Below are 18,424 nucleotides of genomic sequence, written 5' to 3'. Positions count from 1 at the left end.
CCTCTAGATTCCAAGTAGATTTTCAAAAGATTCTGCAGCTCCATCCTGACTTGTCTTTCTGCTGTAGGTGAGGATCAAGGAGGCCACAGGGCTGCCGTTCAACCTGTCCAACTTTGTCTTCTGTCAGTACACCTTCTGGGAGCATGGTGAGCCAACTGTGGCTCCGCCCATGGTCAGCCCGGACAGACCTTCCCCTCGAAGCCCAGACGCTCAGTTCACTGTCCAGTTCGATCACTGCAAGGTAAGCAAAGGTTCAGGTCGTGAAGGACACAGTTTATGTTCTTGTTCCTTCTCTTCACTGACTCTTGTCTTTGTCCAGGACTACGTTGTGCACGTAACAGATGAGTTTTTAGAGTTCATATCAGATGGAGCACTGGCCATAGAAGTTTGGGGTCACCGCTGTGCTGGGAACGGACGTTCTCCCTGGGAGTTAGATGCACTAGAGGCCAAGACGCAGACACTCCGAGACAGGTTTGATGACATGTTGCACTATGTCATTTACTGACATGGCTCACCTCATTAATTAATGACTGTTGCATATTCAAGGTGGAGTGAGGTGTCTCGCAGGATCGAGCTGTGGCTGTCCATCCAGGAGCTGAATGAGCAGGGAGAGTACTCATCCGTGGAGCTGAATCCTGGAAAAGACATTAGCACAGGAGGAGTCTTCCAGCTCCGACAGGTCAGAGAACAACCATGAAGAAGGTTTCCCTTCTAGTCAGACTGGCTGACAAAACCATTTTGAACAATGATTCATCCGTGCAGGGTCACTCCAGGAGGCTGCACGTGTGTGTGAAGCCGGTCCAGAATTCAGGCACACTGCCTCTGCTGGTGGAGGCTATGCTGTCCATCTCGATTGGCTGCGTGTCGGCTCGCTCCACCAAACTACAGAGACCACTCGACAGCTACCAGGTCTGCAGAATACACACTCGCCAATTGGACTTTATGTTTTGGGAACATTATCCTAGTTTCATGCCAGACACACAATATATTGTGATGATTCAGCTGAAGTATGTTTAGTCTTTCTTAGGTTTTATGCCATGACTGGTTCATGTGGGTAGCTGGAAGTCAGTCTAAGCGAGGCCCAATAAACACCAAGACTTTAGTGTCTTGTTTGTTCTAAAGACAGTTGGTTAACCCTTATTAGTTTGAGAACCCCTTTAAAGTGTCCACATTTACTATTCACTCCAAAGCAATTACAGGAGAGACTTCATCAAGACTTCCAGAAAGTTACACTCTTGCATTGAGCTGTCATGTCAGAGGCCCTTACTGGTTCCACACTTTTGACTGAGTGTCTTCTCTCCTGCCAGAGAGAGGCGGAAGACGATATGGATAGTTATCAGGTACCCTCTAAGTGCTCCCACTGTAGTCACGCTGCAGCATGAAGAAAACCAACTTGTTTGTGACTACTGTTGCTGAGGGCATGTGAGGCAGGAGGCAGATGGCTGTGCCTGTGATGACTGAGGAAGTGCTTTATAAAACAGCAGCTGCACATGTGTATGATTTCTAATGCTGTAATTATCAATCACACCAGCCATTCTTTGGCAGCCCTCGGTGCAAAATACAGTCCCACCCATGGCTGAGCTCCCAGCCGGCAGCATGCCTACCAGGGTCCTTGCCCGGCTTTCTCTTGCCTTTCCTCTCAGGTTTCACACACTAATGCTGCTGTTTGCTTGTCACTGCTAAAGAGCTGCAGAAGTAATCAGCTGCACCTAATCACACAGACATTGCATGGCTGCATGGGTTTGGTACATTGCATGGTGAAGGTGTGCTGACATCGCAGGTGTGGTATGATCGGCTTTGAGGTCTGTGGGTGTTGCAGAGGGGAATCTCCTCACAGGGTGATCTGCCATGTGTTCAGGTAGGACTTTGGGTGGCTGTGGCTGCATTTGAGAAAGCAAGTGTGTGTGAAGGGTGTGTGTGGGTTACAAAGTGGTAAGGGGAGTTACATGTGTGTAAGTGTTTTGAACATTTTTTAACCGCCAGTATGACAGACCTTCAGGCTCTTTTTTTACAGCTTGGGTGTATAAATTAGCTTTCACTACAAAAATGATCAGTAGTAGTTTTAAGGAGCAGCTACAGTCAGACAAAACAGCCCTGTGCACACTCACCATCCTCTGGAAACACCTCACCGTGGCCTGCAGCCGATCCTCTGTCTCACTGAGCCAGCTGGCATTCATTCTCATCTCCGTCTGCTTCCAGGAAGAGGATCTTAACTGCGTTAGAGAGCGCTGGTCAGAGGCCCTGATCAAACGTCGGGAGTACCTTGATGAACAAATCAAGAAAATCATCAACAAACCAGGTGAGTTGTAGACCCTGTTCAGCTGAAGGGCAGTAGGATGCTCTGTGTCTTGTAAAGTTTAAACACCCCCCTCTCTCTCTGCTATTTTCTTTATCCAGAAAAGTCAGAGGAAGACATTGAGCGAGAAGCTCGGCTGGTGGAGCAGTGGGTTGGCCTGACTGAAGAGAGAAATGCAGTGTTGGTACCTGCACCTGGCAGTGGCATCCCAGGAGCTCCCGCAGACTGGTAAAAAAAATCCCATTCACCTCATCTGTGGCCTGTTGTTTGTCTCACCATTAACATTACACTCAACTCTGTGCAGGACTCCACCTTCAGGGATGGAAGCTCACATTCCTGTACTCTTTCTGGATTTAAATGGTTAGGCAGACACATATACTTTAATTCCACGGGTTTCTCTGAGGCTTTACGAATACTAAAAACAGTCTTTTATGCTACCAGCGGATAATCTGACAGTGAACGAGCAGCTGACCGGCCCACATGCTGCAGGCGTTAACTCCATCCTGCCCAAAGAGCACGGCAGCCAGTTCTTCTATCTGCCCATCATCAGGCACAGTGACGAGGAGGTGAGCGAAGACTGCGACTTTACTGCCCTCCTGTGGAGATACAAACTTTATACATTTCTGTTTGTATAGCACATAAAACATTGACATGTATTGTCAGATATTTCTACATTGTGGATTGTCTAGGAGACTGTTATAGGCTGCTCCATTGTTTCTTATTTTTCTACTTAAGTGTTGAAACATATGTTTCTGTGGCTTTACAAAGGCTCCATCATTTACTACTTAAACTATTACAAGACATTTTGTTGTTGTCACTGTTTCGTTATTTCTCTCTCTCTCTCTCTCTCTCTCTCTCTCTCTCTCTCTCACACACACACACTCACACAAAGAGCAATTCTCGCTTTGTGCAATTGAATAATTGCACAATCATGTAATTGCGTTGGCTGCACAATACATGCAAGCAAAGAAAACTTTTATTTTCTTTGATGTTGAGAAGCAGCACTAACCAGACAGTAATTACAGCCCCCTTTACAGTGCTAAACTGTGTCATAATATGGTAATTAGCCAAACCCAAAGCCGCAGCCCACCCACATCAGTCTGATCCATGTCTCTGCCTGTGTTGTCACAGCCCACGCTTTCTGTCCACCACTGTAGATGAATAAAACAGAGCTCTTCTAATTCACCAGGTGTCTGCAGTGTGCTCCTGGGACTCATCCATCCACGACTCTGTGCACCTCAACCGGGTCACTTCACCCAACGAACGAATCTACCTGATCATTAAAGCCACGGTGCAGCTCAGCCACCCTGCCTCCATGGAGCTGGTGCTCCGCAAGAGGATTGCTGTCAACATCTACAACAAACAGGTTGATAGTAGAAAATTTATAATAAACACAAAGATGAGGTTTAGTCATGTTTACCGATGGTCCGGCTTTGTGTCATTCAGAGCTTCACTCAGAGTCTCAAGAGAAGAATGTCCCTGAAGAACACACTTTACTCCTGTGGTGTGACCTATGAGATCGTTTCTAACATACCAAAGGTTTGTCCTGGTTTTTTTTTTTCAACAGTTCTATGTGTATAACAGTATGAATCAAGGATTTACTTATTTTTCATGTTCCCAGGCCTCAGAGGAGCCAGAGGAGAGGGAAACACTGGCCCTTATGGCTGCTCGGGGTGACAGCGAGGAGACTCAGGATGGAGAGACCTACATAGAAAAGTACACACGGGGAGTCCTGGAAGTAGAAAATATCCTGAGTCTGGAGAGGCTACGACAGGTAGCACACACAAGAACACTATCTATCTAATAAACAACATCTTTACTGAACATCGGTGGTGATTTTTATTCTTTGCAGGCTGTGACAGTGAAGGAAGCACTGGCTGCTAAGGGGAGGCACTTGAGAAGGAGTATCAGCACACCAAATGTACAGCATGTAATTAACTCACTGCTGACTGCATGACTGTTTGACTGTCAAATCGTTACATCTCAGAACTGATATAATCTTGTTTCTCACTCTCTAGTCTTCTTGTAGTAAAACAGACCTGACCAGCTGTGAGGATGAAGATTGTAAAGTACACCAGGCATGGCCTTTTTACATTTCACTTTGCTTTATCACATAAAGAGATAGTTAGAAGATTTTTCATAGTTTTTTTTTATTTTAAGCTCATGATACTATACATTACTGTTTAGGACTTCTGTGATCATGTGGACAACCACAACTTCAATCCTCAAGATGGCTCCCTTTGTACCACACCCATCAAAAATAAGGAGAACTCAGGTAAACAGCACATGTGTAGCAGTTACATCATGCACAGACTTCTGTTTGCTGTTATTGTTTTTAACTAAACCACTAAATGTTACCACACAGGCCTGGTTCCAGAGAGTCCAACCTTTTTCAGCTCCAGCCCCTTCAAAGTCCTATCCCCTCAGCCACCTAAATTCCTCAAGTCTCTGCTTCCTGTCAAAGAGGAGAACAAGGCAAAGAAAGCCCTGGAGGCTCGGCCACTGCTGGGACAAGAGGTAAGGAGGATGTGTTTTAATCTTTATTCATTTTGCTCCATTTTCCATTGAATGAAAAGCATCATCCACTGTCGGACTCATTGATATTTTATTGCATCAAATTACATTTCCAAAACATGATAAACACATTGAAAAACACCTTGAAAAGTGACTAATTATCTAAAGTGGTGAGATCATCCTCTGAACTGAGAGAAAAGTGCATGACACCCAGGAGCATGACTTCAGGTTCTGGGTTCTTAACCAGACAGAGATGCACTGTTTAAGTCTTATGTCTGATTTTGCTTGTGATAATTGGATTTTCCATTTGGTTTGTGGCTGTTGCGACCATCTGAACTAACCTTTTATATGTGTTTTCTTGAAGTGGACTAAAAGAGGTGCGGGTACTTAGACTGTGTTAGAAATAGTAGCCCTCAGCACAACAAGAGAAACAGAAGAATACATCTATAAATCAGGGCCAATGAGTAGCTGTAGTCTGGATAAAGGTATGTTTGCTGCAAGCTATAGTAGTATGGTAATTTTAGAGTTTTAGGAAAAAATGAATCTGCTGCTCACATACAAGTGTGAGTTGAAGTTACTGTTCCTCACATTCAGGACACTTCAAGCACTGTTTTTTGTGAAATATTAAACTGCATGGCACTAACTGTGTACCTGGCCTGCCCAGCTCCATGCATGCTGTGTGTGTGAGTGTGAAGTGTGTGCTGTTTGTTTTGACCCATCTGCAGAGCATGCGCTCATGTGTGGACAGCCCTGCACTGCTCCCCTCTCCCTGCCTCTGGCTCCAACCCAGGGCAGGCAGTGAGGGCCACTGCAAGCCTTCCACCTCCACCTCCACCTTCACCTCCACCACCCCCACCTCCATTCCCACCAGCAGACAGCTCAACCACACACTGCCACACACTGCTGTAAGTGCTACACACACCAGCACACACTGCACTGGTTACTGTAAGGCCCTCTTCATGCTTTGCACTAGCTCAGAACCTCAAAAAATTCTTGTCTTGTATGCATTCACACTTATATCATCTAACATGCATATAAATGCCAGGAGTTATATATTCATCAACTTGCTGACATGTAAGTATCACACTCACAGGTGTACTCCATTTGGCACACCTTGGTTTAAGGATTGTTATTCTCTGTGGTCCAAGCATTTGCAGTGAGAGTCACACATTTTTTTAGCTAAAATATAATTTGTTCAAAACAAACAGCAGTGACAACAGCTGGTATTACTGATAATGTTACAGCAGAACTCTAATTGAAAACTACAATTATGGTGCACACTGATGGCTCTGTGGCCACATTGGTAAAACAGCCTTAATGCAAAATCAACCAACATTGTGCCACACATATTTTACACCATCTTCACTGTCTCCATTCTATTCAGACACAGTGTTTACATAGGCTGCTGTTTACATACAGACTATAGCTGACATTATGTCTTCTGGGATGTGTCTTGTCCTGTGGCTGTTCTTTTGATCAGCAGGACTCTGAGGACGAGGAGACGGAGATGACTCTAAATCTAAATCGGGGCCCTCAGGACCAAAGCGGCTTCCAGCCTTACATCCCAGAGGACTTTGCCAACTTCGAAATCTACAACGCCACTCTGGAGAGCCAGGACGGGGTCCATTCTGAGATGAAGGGAAGTCGTTGCAGAGGTGGGAGTGGAGACAGGGAGGTGTCTCGAAGCCCCACAGCCAGCAGCTGCACTAGTGGCTACTTTTCACACAGTGCCTCCAACGCCACACTGTCTGACATGCCTTTCAGTGCCAGTGAAAGCTCTGATCACCTCAGCTGCACCTCCAGAGACTCCCAGGACCCTCCTGGCTGTCCTGCTGGGAAAGCCTGCACCCAAACCAAAAGTGTTTCCCAGCAGTCACCTCTGTCAGTGGGTGGGGTACAGGACCTGCTCATCCATTCAGCTTCCACACCTCTCAGTATTCCTAATTGCACAGATAGGCAGCAGTCATTCCCTCTGCCTCACAACTGTGTTCTTAGTACTAGCCAGGAGTTTACTGACTTTAAAGGGGCTGATGACAGTGCTGGAGAGGGCGAATTAGCCAATTTTACCGCAGGATGGGAGAGAGATGGGTTGGAGTTTTCCACAAACCAGCAGAACAAACACAACAGCGAAGAAACATGTCAGAATGACAATCAGCTCTCCTCTGCTGGAATTCACAAGACACCTGAAAATGCAATATACAAAAGTCCTAATCATGAAGACCCTGTTAGTGTATCTGTGTCCTGCCCCACCACAACAGTGGTTTGCACTTCAGTCCGAGGCCCTGCACCATCCCCTGCCCTAATAATCCCCTCTGCATCAGTTGCACCTCCACCATCTCCAACCCCATTCACAACTCTGTCTACAGCACCATCTTCTGCCCCACTTCCACGAGCAGGAGGAGAACCTCCAATTCAGGAACCGGCTCAGGGAGATCTGCCCCACGGGAGCCCCTGCCCTAGTCCAAACCCAAGCAGCGCCGAGCCATCGGGGGATTCCAGCGGGGATGAGAGCACCCCTGTAGCTCAGCTCCCTGACTGGATGGCACCTGGGGAGCAGGTGTGGGTGGGAAAGAGGAGAGGAACGGTCCACTATGTCGGCGGGGTGGAGTTTGCTAAGGGGATCTGGATTGGTGTCAAGCTGGACATGGCAGTAGGTGAGTAGCTTTAGAGTACTTTCATTATATATATACACACTATATATATATATATATATATATGTTTATGAACACTTCTGTGGATTTATGAATGCTTTAGGCGTCCAAATTTGAATATTGCCCCCTGCTGGCCAGCAGTTTTCACTACAAAGATCATGCGTGAGACAGCTTTTAATCAAACAAACTTTGACACAGAGACACCAATATAAAGAAGGTCTATGCTAATAACTCAAAAGACTGCACAGTGCACACAAATGTTTTCAAGTACAATAAGTCAATTACCCTGACATGTTTCTTCATTCTGTGTAGAACTAGAAGTGATCCACATATTGTTGTGTTGACCCTCTTTTAGGTAAACACAACGGGACTGTTCAGGGCAGAGTGTACTTCCGCTGTCCACCAGGTCACGGTGTGTTTGTGAAACCATCTCGTCTCACCAGAGGTCCTCCCTCCATGGATACAGAACCCCAGACGCTGATCAGATAGGACCCAAAGAAGGATCAGCTTTCTGAGGACTGGCAGGGACTCACGGGTGGCACATCATATCTTCCATCTCTCTGACCACTCACTCTGAGCTGATGTGTGCTTTCCCAAAGCATAATCTTTCCTGTGCATTTTAATTAAGGTATATCCTAATAATTACTGTTCACTTAAAAAATCACTATGCACATATCTGTGTTTTCTATATGTTGGTATTTTTATAGAGAACTTTTAACTGGGAGTCCTTATGGAATATTACCCATATACATTTTCTTACATTGGAACAATATATGTAATATTTTTGTAAGACGATGTACCCACCCCCTCCTCTGAGGCTCATAATGGAGTAATCTGGGATATGAAGATTAAGAATGTACTACTGTCAATATTTACATCAATATGTCAGGGCTAACCAAAGAACTACGGTTCCATATCTGCTGTTATATTAGTAATATGTTATTTTTTTTAATGTGTGCATATGGAGGTATTCACTATAAATGTGTCCAAGTAAAGCTTAGTGCCATATCTCTAGGAGTAATGCCACACACCATGAACACGGGACAAACCTGAGTTGCTGTCAGTGTTTGCGGTTATAAATGATCCTGTTGATGTACTGTAACACTGTGGAGGAAATGATCCCCATCCAGCAAGAGACTGTTGCTGTTCGAATGCTTGCACTGGAAAGGATTCTTGGAGAGTTCGCCGCCTGTCTTCCATATTGGACTGATGCTCTGTTTGTGACATCGCCTAACTAAGCAGCCCGGCTCCGTCTGAGGCCTGGATGTACTGACGCCTTAATGCCCTGTTTGCATATAGAGAGGCACATAAACCCCAGACTATTCAGTGAACGCCATAATAAGTTCACTGTATAGACCTGAAGCCTGTATATCATGACCAGGTTCTTCAAAATGCCATCCTGCCTTGCTGACTGATTGATTGAATACCTTTTTAACGGATTGTCCATCTGACACTATATGTTTTAAAGGTATTCAATAATACAGTTTTTCACATGGAGGATTGGAGGAATGGGCGATGGACATGTCAGAGAACAACGGTGCAAAAACTGGTTTAGGCACAGAGAGGCAACAGTTGTCTTGTATGAACTTATATTTTTCTGTAAGTGGTGGAACTGTGGAAGAAACACTTAAATATTCAAGCTGTATTTTCAAGTAAATGAACAAAACCCAAGACCTTACTTTAAAGAAGAGAACAAAGCTGCTCTCCCTAATAAGGAGTTGTAAATAGAAATGTATTTGAACATAGTATTTACACTTATTATAATGTACAGAATTGTATTTATAATGTATCTGTTTTAATTGGTACAAAATGTTCTAGATTAGAACATGTACAATCGGCTCGAGTGTCGACTCTTCATTTGACTCCTTCACCCTGTTTATAGGACAGTGTTTCAGAAGTAGATTTATGTTCACTTGTACTTGTGTTCATTCATTTCCACTGCTTCAGAGGCCTAAAAATTGGCTTTTTGATATGAAACTACTGTCTGATATGAGACATATGCATTTACAATACATGTTTTTATTGCTTAATTTTATTTATTAGAGGTTATATTAACATTTTAAAAAATCTCAGATCGCAGATGTCAGTTTTGTTTATTTGTTGAGGTGTCTTGAAATATTTTAATATAAAAAGATGAAACGGCATACTCTACTACATTCAAGAGCTTGAAAGTGGGCATATAGGCTTGTGGAGTTCCTTAAAGGCCGCACACAGCAGGGACACTGCAGTGGAGAGTGAGTCTTTGCTGCATATGTTTGCTCCACCTTTGTGCAGCGACTGCCTGAAACTAAAGTTTTTTTGATTGTCAGTGGCAGATTATGGTCCACTGGAACATGTCTGACTGATTTGAGCAAATAACCAACAATGTGCCAATAACTGGAGCTTTGCAGACACTGATGAAATCGAAGCTGTGCCATGACTGAGTTCATCTCCGTGTGTGCAAATCTACAAGAGGAGGTTATGTCTGCAGTGTGTAGAAGTCACTTGATCAGCAGCAACAGATTCAGATGATGCTTTAAAAACAATGTTAGAAGAACATAGTTGGAAGTCATGTCCACAAATTGATCTAAAAAGTTAAAAAACAAACAAACATATTTGATCAAATCTTGAACAACCCTGTTGACCTCAGTGCTGCAGAGATCCTGCAGCTCAGGAAGTGGTGTGGTGTGCACTGCATGTGTTTCCACTGCGGGGTGGCATTTCTCACAGAAGGTATGACTTTAGCGCTGAACCTTCACAGTAACTTCTGAAAAAAGTAAATTCATTCTCGAACTGAAAGTTTTTGAAGCGCACACCGTGTCTTTTTGTCTGAGATGAAGGGAAGTCGTTTGTTTGAGCATCTGTGCGTCAGAAGGTAGCCTGAGCACGGCGTGGTAGTCTTGCTATGGGTGGAGTTAAGTATCTGTGTCACACACACACAGACACACACACACACACTGACAACTGGGGAACCTTCACAACAAACTAACAGGTGTCCTCCTCCTCCTCCTCCTCCTTCAGACCCACAGTCGCATTAACTACCGGTGGGCTGCCTGTCCGCGCCGCACACACTCTCCACACCCAGAACGCGCGTCTTGACTTTATCTCACCTTAAAAACACACACACTTTATCCACTAACGATGCACGCGGCACAGAAAGACACAACCTTCACCAAAATCTTCGTGGGAGGTCTTCCTTATCACACAACCGACTCCAGCCTGAGAAAATATTTCGAGGTGTTTGGAGACATCGAGGAGGCTGTTGTGATCACGGATCGGCAGACGGGGAAATCGAGGGGTTATGGATTCGTAAGTGACAACCTGTTCTTATTACTGAGTGGAAAGCTGATAGCACACGTGCACAGCGCGGGGTGAAGTCAATTGGAACAAGTATATGCACCTATCTGTCGACTGTACTCCTGATTACTGCAGAAACTGCTACAGCCAGTCACTTAATGTGTAAAGTGTGACCTGCCTGTGTCACTTTAAAAGTAGTTTTAATGCCAAATATGTGTTTCCTTTAGGTGACTATGGCAGACCGGGCCTCTGCTGATCGAGCCTGCAAGGACCCAAACCCCATAATAGATGGAAGGAAAGCCAATGTGAACCTGGCCTATCTGGGGGCCAAACCCAGGGTCATTCAGCCAGGTGAGCAGTGTTAATGATAAAGATGGGCAAACAAAGGCACCAGGCCAAAAACAAAAAGAAAGACAGAGAATGAGGTTTATTTTTAATCGAGTTAAAGTTTAGCAATGATCTTTCTTATGTGCAGGATTTGCATTCGGCGTGCCTCAGATCCATCCGGCGTTCATCCAGAGACCTTACGGGTAAGTTGGGCTGCAGAACTTCTCATGTCTCCACACAATCTGTCTGTATATAAAATGAATGAATGAATGTCTCTGTCTTTAATGATCTCATGTTATCTGTTTTAAACATGTATTCTTTACTGCCTCCACCTTTTTTCATCCTGAATGAGGACATGTGAGTGTTCATGTGTGCTGCCTCTGCTCGAGGTTGACTGTGAAGGAAGTGAGCATTTGTCCTCAGGACTTGACATCATGTTGTCTATCTCTCTCTGATCTGACAGGGTCGGTAACGGTTTAAATAGCTGATGAAGGGACAGGATGATTTGAGGAATAGCTGAGTCTGCATTGGGCAGAGCACTAAAGTGTTACCTGTATACTCTGTCATACACAAACGAACTGAAATGGTGACTAGATGCATGGAAGTCTTCTGCTGTTGTTGTTTTTCCAGTTTTACATAGTTCATAGATTGGTGTGTGCCTTGTTTTCAGTATGATGTGGTGTTCAGCTTAACTGTGTGCTCATTTCTACTTGCAGTGGGGGGGCGGTGGGGCGTGCAGGAGTATTTTTTTATCACTTGATAGGGAGAATATAACTCTGCAATGGGGTGTTGATTCTTTTCCCTTTTAATGATTGTGCTTTAGCCTGTCGTTTATTTTTCTCCCAGTTTCTAGTTAACATCAAGTTAATTGTGTTTTGTTGTCAACGGGGTGCTGATGATCACTCACTGTGTGTTTAATTTAAAAGATCCATCCCCTGCAACAAAACAAAACACTGGCTTGCATGTGGGAGTTCTTTTTCTGTTTCCTTACCCATGATGCTGTGTTGTTTTGTTGTTGTTGTTGTTTTTTATTAACCTATCACTTTCACTTGTAGCTTACATCTACAGGTACACAAAACCCAACTATATAATATGTTTTGTGTTTTGCTCATCACTCCAATGGGCATTTATTAAACAATAATGTACAGGAGAGTGAAAACACAAAAATCTCACACATCTCCATGTTGGTATATCAGTAGTTGATTGAAAATATTAAGACTTCAGGTGGTTTACTGTGTGTGTTAATGTGGTAATGGGGTCATTGTTAAGCTTTTTCACATGGGTCTCATATGGTCACTGGTGTATATAGGTTGGAGACTGAGCCGGTCTCTTTGGCAGCAGCTGTTGGCTACAGTGATCTGCACAGCCTCTCAAATTCAGATGGAAAATAGGAGTCACTCAGCAGCGCTGTTAATAATGTATGGCACAGACAGGGCCGCTCGGCCGCGGACAACAGGTGGGCCGAGCCGTGCAGCCATGGAACCTTTTGGTTATGTGCTGGGGATTACCCATGTGTCCTAGTGATTTACAAAGCACCTTTATTTAGCTCTCAACTTGCGGGATGACAAAATGTTCATCCCCCTCTCTTTCAAAGCAGATGGCTACAGTCAGCTGTGCCCTGTTAGCGTTTATGTAGTGGTGTCACAAAAGGATACCAGCATCTTATAGATAGATTTTATTAGAATCACACGCTCTCTCCGTGATCACCATGCAACAACAGATATCTAGCTGTCCCACTTTGTAACAATGTATGGCTCAGTTCCATCAGCTTGGGCGCCTCCAATCTGATAATAAAGAAATTCAAGTGAAGTCACTGAGACAGTCCAGCGCAGGCAGTCGCTGTTGTTGACGAGTGCTCTGCCATGTGTTACTGAAGGAGAAGATCAGCTTGTCCTTTGGACATGACAAGGGGAGCAAAAATAGCATGCTTCCAGCCTCCCTTGTCAGTCAAGTTGGCTTGTGTATGTTTGTGTGGGGGTGTATGTCTGTAAATAGGGGGTGGGGGAGGGGGGTCACTGGTCTGAGGACAGATATATTTCACACCTGCTCCTCAGTATATTTACCAAAGGTGAAGTTTACCCAGATACTCTGGCTTGTATTTATCCATTTATACTCTGGTGCATGTACAAAATATCCCTCTTTCAATAGAGATCTTCTGTTCCTAGTCCTACACAGTTGATTTATAATGATAATAGTTGATTGAATTAGTTGAATAGTCAACAGATTTCTTTTTAAACAAATAATCAAACCCAGTTCTTTACAGAATCTAATACCACACTTGATGAGTTTTTTTAAAAACACAGAAAGCTGACATCTGTCCTGTTTGTGTTTTAAGGACCTATTAACATGTGTGGGCATGCCTGTATGTGTGCTGTTGCAGTATATGGACTGAATAATGTCCCTTTCTTGTATTGATACGTTGCGGTGTTTTGCGATAAGCTCGCATTTTGTCAAATATGGTTTTCATTGAAACATTGGGTGCAGAGCTTGGCTGTGTCTTTTTTTAATGCCTTACTTTTTCTGATCAGGTGCTTTTTTCCCCCTTTTTTTAAAAAAAAAAATTAAAAGCTGCGCTTGTGTTTCTTTTGTGGTTTTGCTGCTTTTTTAACTTTTCATTTCTAGGTAGGGGTTTTCAGTTGTTAATGAATGGATTTGCTGTGTTCTGAGGACTGGATTGACATATTTGGCGCCTGTTTTTCCAGAGTTTGGTTTCAGCGTTGGAAAGATGATGCGTCTTAGGTTTTGCTCTGATCCTATGTCTCCTTATGTCCTACAGGATCCCTGCCCACTATGTCTACCCTCAAGCCTTTGTTCAACCCAGCGTGGTGATCCCTCACGTACAACCTTCTGCTGCTACAGCAACAGCTGCTGCCGCCACTTCCCCATTCCTTGACTATACTGGAGCGGCCTATGCTCAGTACTCTGCGGCTGCCGCCACAGCTGCCGCCGCCGCTGCTTATGAACAGTATCCATACGCGGCCTCACCAGCACCGACAAGCTACATGACCACAGCAGGGTATGGATACACTGTCCAGCAGCCGCTGGCCACAGCTGCCACTCCAGGAGCTGCCGCCGCTGCCGCGGCCTTTAGCCAGTACCAGCCTCAGCAGCTCCAGACAGATCGCATGCAGTAAAAGAATAAAGACTACTGTAAAGGAGGGATGAAGAGGGGAGGGGGGGGGGGGGGTCACCTCCTCATTTAAAATAGGAGGTGCAGACATGGAGGCTGAACCATGCAGTTAATGTCACTCCTAAATTTTAACCTAGCCGGCCTGAAGAAAAGGATGAGACAGATGATGATTTACTGTATATTTTAATCAGATAATAGATCAGTATTTTTGTGACTATTGGATATAAATAAATATTTAATATTTATTCAGCAGTAAAATATTTCATGTAAGCTGACGTAGACTCACTGGACCTCAACCACTGCTGAAGTTTGTGTATAAATATCGCAGAGGAATTTGTATAAAAATCCCAAGTGCATTCATGTCTTATGATCAGGTTTCTTCCACACTACATTGAAAACACCTACATACACATGAGAACAGTGTGTCATGTCATCATGCAGTTTTCAGTATTTCATAGTTTTGGACCATGTTTGGTAAAGCTATGCAGATATTCATAGAGAAATCAGTTTTATTAGGAATGTTTTTTATTAAAAAAATATATATATAATTGTTTGGCGTGAGTTAGAGTAGACATCCTCAAAGAGTTCCCTTTAATTTGTTTTCTTAATAGTACAAAAGACAAAATCCTGAGGTGACAGCTGACGCTGTTTAAAGCACTCACTTTTCTTCCTTTTTAAATTAAACCTCAAGTAAGGGAAGAAAGATAGCTGAATGTGAATCTTTCATTTTGATAAAATGTCTAATGATGTGCCTTTTTAAATTATGCTATTTATGTATTTATTATGGAGCCTTACAGCAATAAACTCCTTGTTTGTTTTCATATGTTATGTATGAAGCCTGCGCGTCCACATGTGCTGCTGCGTTTCTCCTGATCAAGAGCACATTGTGGACGTTTAAAGTAGGCTTAAAGCGCTCTGTACAAAGAACAACCCTGTGTGGAATAGCAGCAATAAGTCCAAAGCTTTTTCTATTTTCTGTAGATTTCATGTTGTCCTCTGTAGTAGATTCTAAACTCTTTTGTGTCACTTTTTATACTTGACCAGTTTGATAAAAGACGGTCTGACAGCTTTCACATTTCATGTCTTTTGACATTAAATGTTTTCTAATGTAAGGGCATCATCTGTTTCACCTTGTAAATGCATGACTCTAAACAATGCAGATATTTAATGTAGGAAATAAATGGAAAGTTACCTTCAACCTGTGTTCCCTGGAAAGTCTGTTTAAAAAAAAAACAAAAAGTAAAAAAGTATTGCGGATTGCAAAAATAATGTCTGTGTCCTACACAGTGTGGCTGTGAGGGTGACACAATTTGTGTGACTTATTAACCTCTCCCAACAAAAAATAATCAAATGTTGTTGCCAGAGTGAGAAACCTAATTGTCCAAACTGTGGGACGAGCTGAGTCACATACTAATAATGGATTACACATTCTTCCAAATTGCTCTACATGTGGGATGTTTGTGTAACATGAAGCGCTCATCCCACATTACAACTAATATTAAAATAGATCTGAGCCCCTGTCTTGCTAACCAAATGTTTTTGTTGCAGTATTTTGTAATGTATTTATTTTTGGTGTGTAAATAAGCATCAAAGCTGAATACTGACAAATTTACAGTTTATGTTGAAACACTGTGTCCCTTGTGGTTGCAGCTGAAAGCTGAGCTTCTCCCTGTGGGACTCAAGATTGTTAAACATCCTATACTGACACCTGCTGGTTAATGTGCTTTACTACTTCTTGTGTTCTTTTTCTGAGAACCATCTGCTGTTTATACTGCTGGTGTTACTTCACATCAGGTTTTGAGTATTTTGCTGTTTCTCCATATTCCTCAACAGTCAAAGGACCTAGTGGTAAAACTTAACTGATTTGTATTACTAATGTCTCACAAATGACAACAAAACATAAACATTATGCCATCACAGGAGAAAAAAGGTTCCTAAATGTGTGGTTTGATGCTACTGGTATACCTGACCAAACATGATTAGATGTGATCCAACCTAATAACAAAAACCTTCCTGTTAAGCAGTGTATTTGATGTTCAGCCTTTATCAGCAGAGGTTGTCTGTCTGGTTGTCATGGGGATGACTCTGAACATAACCAACTGATAAACCTAAACATATCTAATCTCCGTGGCAACCAAACAACAAATTGTTGCTAAGTGGACCTTGTTTTAGTCAAACTACTATTTATTATACATTTGTGATTTGACGATGCAGGACGTTTTACTGTCCCAGTCTAGCTGTAAAACGGGGAGCCTCAGAATGGACATGGAGCAAACAGCTGCCTTGTGGTCAAAGTATGAACAACTCAGAGAGGATAATGATCAGCTGAAGTTCATGCTAAGCATAGCCAAGGAAAATATTGACCTCAAATCCAAATTGCACAGCTTCAACAACTGCAGTCTGCAGGAAGCCACAGGTATTTGTTTATTTTTGCCACTAGGTGGCAGTTATGAACTTGGGTTACCAGGCAATTGGAGTTGCTTTTTAATTATAGTATTACCAGTCTGATTGCCTGTCATTGTAATGTGATGAAGTGAAAAGTGTTACAGTATAATCTGTTAATGGCTGTAACTTTAAATGCGCTTACAGGAACAAGGTGACACCCTACCTGTTTCCTAGAAATGCTAATAATCTACGTCTTTGCTCATCCTCAGGATTGAAGGAGCACAGTCAGTGCCAAAACACATGTGGTGAAAGACAGTTCAGGAAAGACTTGCTGCAAAGCAGTCATCAAACTTCTTCTCCCATCGACTTCAAGTCTTTTGTTCAAGACTCTGCGTACACAGACACAAATGAGGAAGGGCTGCAAAATGGCTCAGAAGATATTACTCCGAATGTCAAAGGTAACTGTTACCTGACATGGATTAATTGTGCCTTGTTCTGTAATAATAATTTTAATGTATCGATTGCAGATCCAGAAAGAGTGCTTGGTGAGATTGCCTATCAGCTGGATAGGAGGATTCTGTTCCAAATCTTCCAGCACAGAAAGCGGTTCTATGGGTTCACACTGCTGAACATACCACAGAAGATCATAGAGGTAAAAAAGTCTCTCACACGAGTCACATTGCTGTACAAACTATGCAGATGGAAGTCTTACCTTTTCCTCCTGTCTTTCAGGTGAGCACTCACCCTCTCACAGGCAAGATGGATGAAGCCTATCGCCATCATCTCACTCAGAGGCACACCAGCCTCATGCAGAGGCTGAACCAGCTTGGGTATAAAGCCACGCTTCACCCAACATTTGCTGAGTTTATTGTGAACAGCTATGGCATTTTGAAGGAGAAGTATAGTAACTACACCAAGGATGGAGCGGACTTAAACAATCCAGACGTCCTGAGGAAGATAATAATGACCACTGCGCCGACAAAGCTCCAGAGGGACCTGCTGATTATGTTGATCTGTCTCTGCAAGATGGCTGAGGAGGATGGAAAGCCTCTCCTTCTCTGGTAGTCATAGCCAAGAAAAACAAGATGTAATTTCATCATGCCACCTAATTTTCATCTAAACAAATCATGAAAATTCAATTAGTTGTGTCTCATTGGACACTAGTTGTGTCAATTACACAACGAGAATGATACTTGTAAAGCTAACAAAAAGTAGCATGTTGTTTCAACAAGACTGACACAAGTAGAACTAATGAAGTTCAAGCTAGTTCATTCAACCTAAATTAATTTCATTATTCTAATAACAGGAGAAGGTGTTCAAATAACACAGTCACAACACTCTTACTGTACGTTATCTGTTTAGATGGAAATTTAGGTGGCATAAGAAAATTACATTCATCCAACAACTTCTTACTTGGACCATAATAAAAAAACATTATTCAAAGCAATGCTAACTTTTTTGTTTTGCAGCAAAAAATCAGTCCTGAAAACACACTTGTTTACTGCAGCGTTCTCCTCAATTCTTGACTGCTGTCCTCACTGCACTCTTCTCATTTAATCGTCCTGATTTTATTTGATGTTTTTTTATGATTTTATTCTTTTTATGATTGTAATTTCCTTCTTAATTTCATGTTTTAAATTGTTTTTATTCTGTGATTTCATCCTATGTAAAGCACTCTGAAAAAGCACTGCCTTGTGTATGAATGGTGCTATATAAATAAAGCTTGCCTTGCCTTGCCTTAACAATGCACTTGTCAGCCATTCATTAAAACATCACAAAACTATACAATACAGTAAGGATGGCCAATTGTTTGGCAATTCAATTATATTTTTAACATTATTTAAA

General features: G+C 42.9%; 2 protein-coding genes across 8 annotated transcripts in view; both read left to right on the top strand.

Moving 5' to 3' along the window:
• The window catches only part of kif13a (kinesin family member 13A), a 28,770-nt gene extending 19,448 nt beyond the window's left edge, over nt 1-9,322 (top strand). Inside the window, exons 22-40 of one of the 7 annotated variants that reach the window (XM_028425651.1) lie at nt 68-241; nt 320-471; nt 547-679; nt 763-909; nt 1,308-1,340; nt 2,200-2,299; nt 2,398-2,524; nt 2,601-2,656; nt 2,738-2,862; nt 3,486-3,662; nt 3,743-3,835; nt 3,918-4,070; nt 4,149-4,226; nt 4,315-4,374; nt 4,484-4,571; nt 4,662-4,813; nt 5,536-5,715; nt 6,294-7,464; nt 7,817-9,322. In XM_028425651.1, the coding sequence (XP_028281452.1) occupies nt 68-241; nt 320-471; nt 547-679; nt 763-909; nt 1,308-1,340; nt 2,200-2,299; nt 2,398-2,524; nt 2,601-2,656; nt 2,738-2,862; nt 3,486-3,662; nt 3,743-3,835; nt 3,918-4,070; nt 4,149-4,226; nt 4,315-4,374; nt 4,484-4,571; nt 4,662-4,813; nt 5,536-5,715; nt 6,294-7,464; nt 7,817-7,950 (3,333 nt within the window). In that variant the 3' untranslated portion in view covers nt 7,951-9,322. Of the gene's footprint in view, nt 1-67; nt 242-319; nt 472-546; nt 680-762; nt 910-1,307; nt 1,341-2,199; nt 2,300-2,397; nt 2,525-2,600; nt 2,657-2,737; nt 2,863-3,485; nt 3,663-3,742; nt 3,836-3,917; nt 4,071-4,148; nt 4,227-4,314; nt 4,375-4,483; nt 4,572-4,661; nt 4,814-5,535; nt 5,716-6,290; nt 7,465-7,816 lie in introns of all 7 variants that reach the window. The other 6 variants (XM_028425650.1, XM_028425652.1, XM_028425653.1 and 3 more) reach the window with 6 other exon arrangements.
• Nucleotides 9,323-10,372: 1,050 nt separating this feature from the next.
• On the top strand, nt 10,373-15,392 carry rbm24b (RNA binding motif protein 24b). Its single transcript, XM_028425660.1, has 4 exons — nt 10,373-10,749; nt 10,965-11,088; nt 11,213-11,267; nt 13,841-15,392. Exons 1-4 carry the CDS (start codon nt 10,582-10,584, stop codon nt 14,196-14,198), a joined length of 705 nt encoding a protein of 234 aa, XP_028281461.1. The 5' UTR covers nt 10,373-10,581; the 3' UTR covers nt 14,199-15,392.
• Nucleotides 15,393-18,424: the final 3,032 nt, after the last annotated feature.

This window comes from Parambassis ranga, chromosome 16 (genome assembly GCF_900634625.1).
Source record: "Parambassis ranga chromosome 16, fParRan2.1, whole genome shotgun sequence".
In the NCBI taxonomy this organism is placed as follows: Eukaryota; Metazoa; Chordata; class Actinopteri; family Ambassidae; genus Parambassis; species Parambassis ranga.
The sequence above is the reverse complement of the archived record's forward strand: the minus strand, read 5'-3'. Positions and strand labels throughout refer to the sequence as shown.

Excerpts from the sequence above, each read along its gene's own strand:
- rbm24b (XM_028425660.1), top strand. The coding sequence starts at position 10,582 with ATGCACGCGGCACAGAAAGACACAACCTTCACCAAAATCTTCGTGGGA. Across the intron at positions 10,750-10,964 it reads AATCGAGGGGTTATGGATTC|GTGACTATGGCAGACCGGGC; the intron begins GTAAGTGACAAC and ends TGTTTCCTTTAG. Across the intron at positions 11,268-13,840 it reads TTCATCCAGAGACCTTACGG|GATCCCTGCCCACTATGTCT; the intron begins GTAAGTTGGGCT and ends TATGTCCTACAG.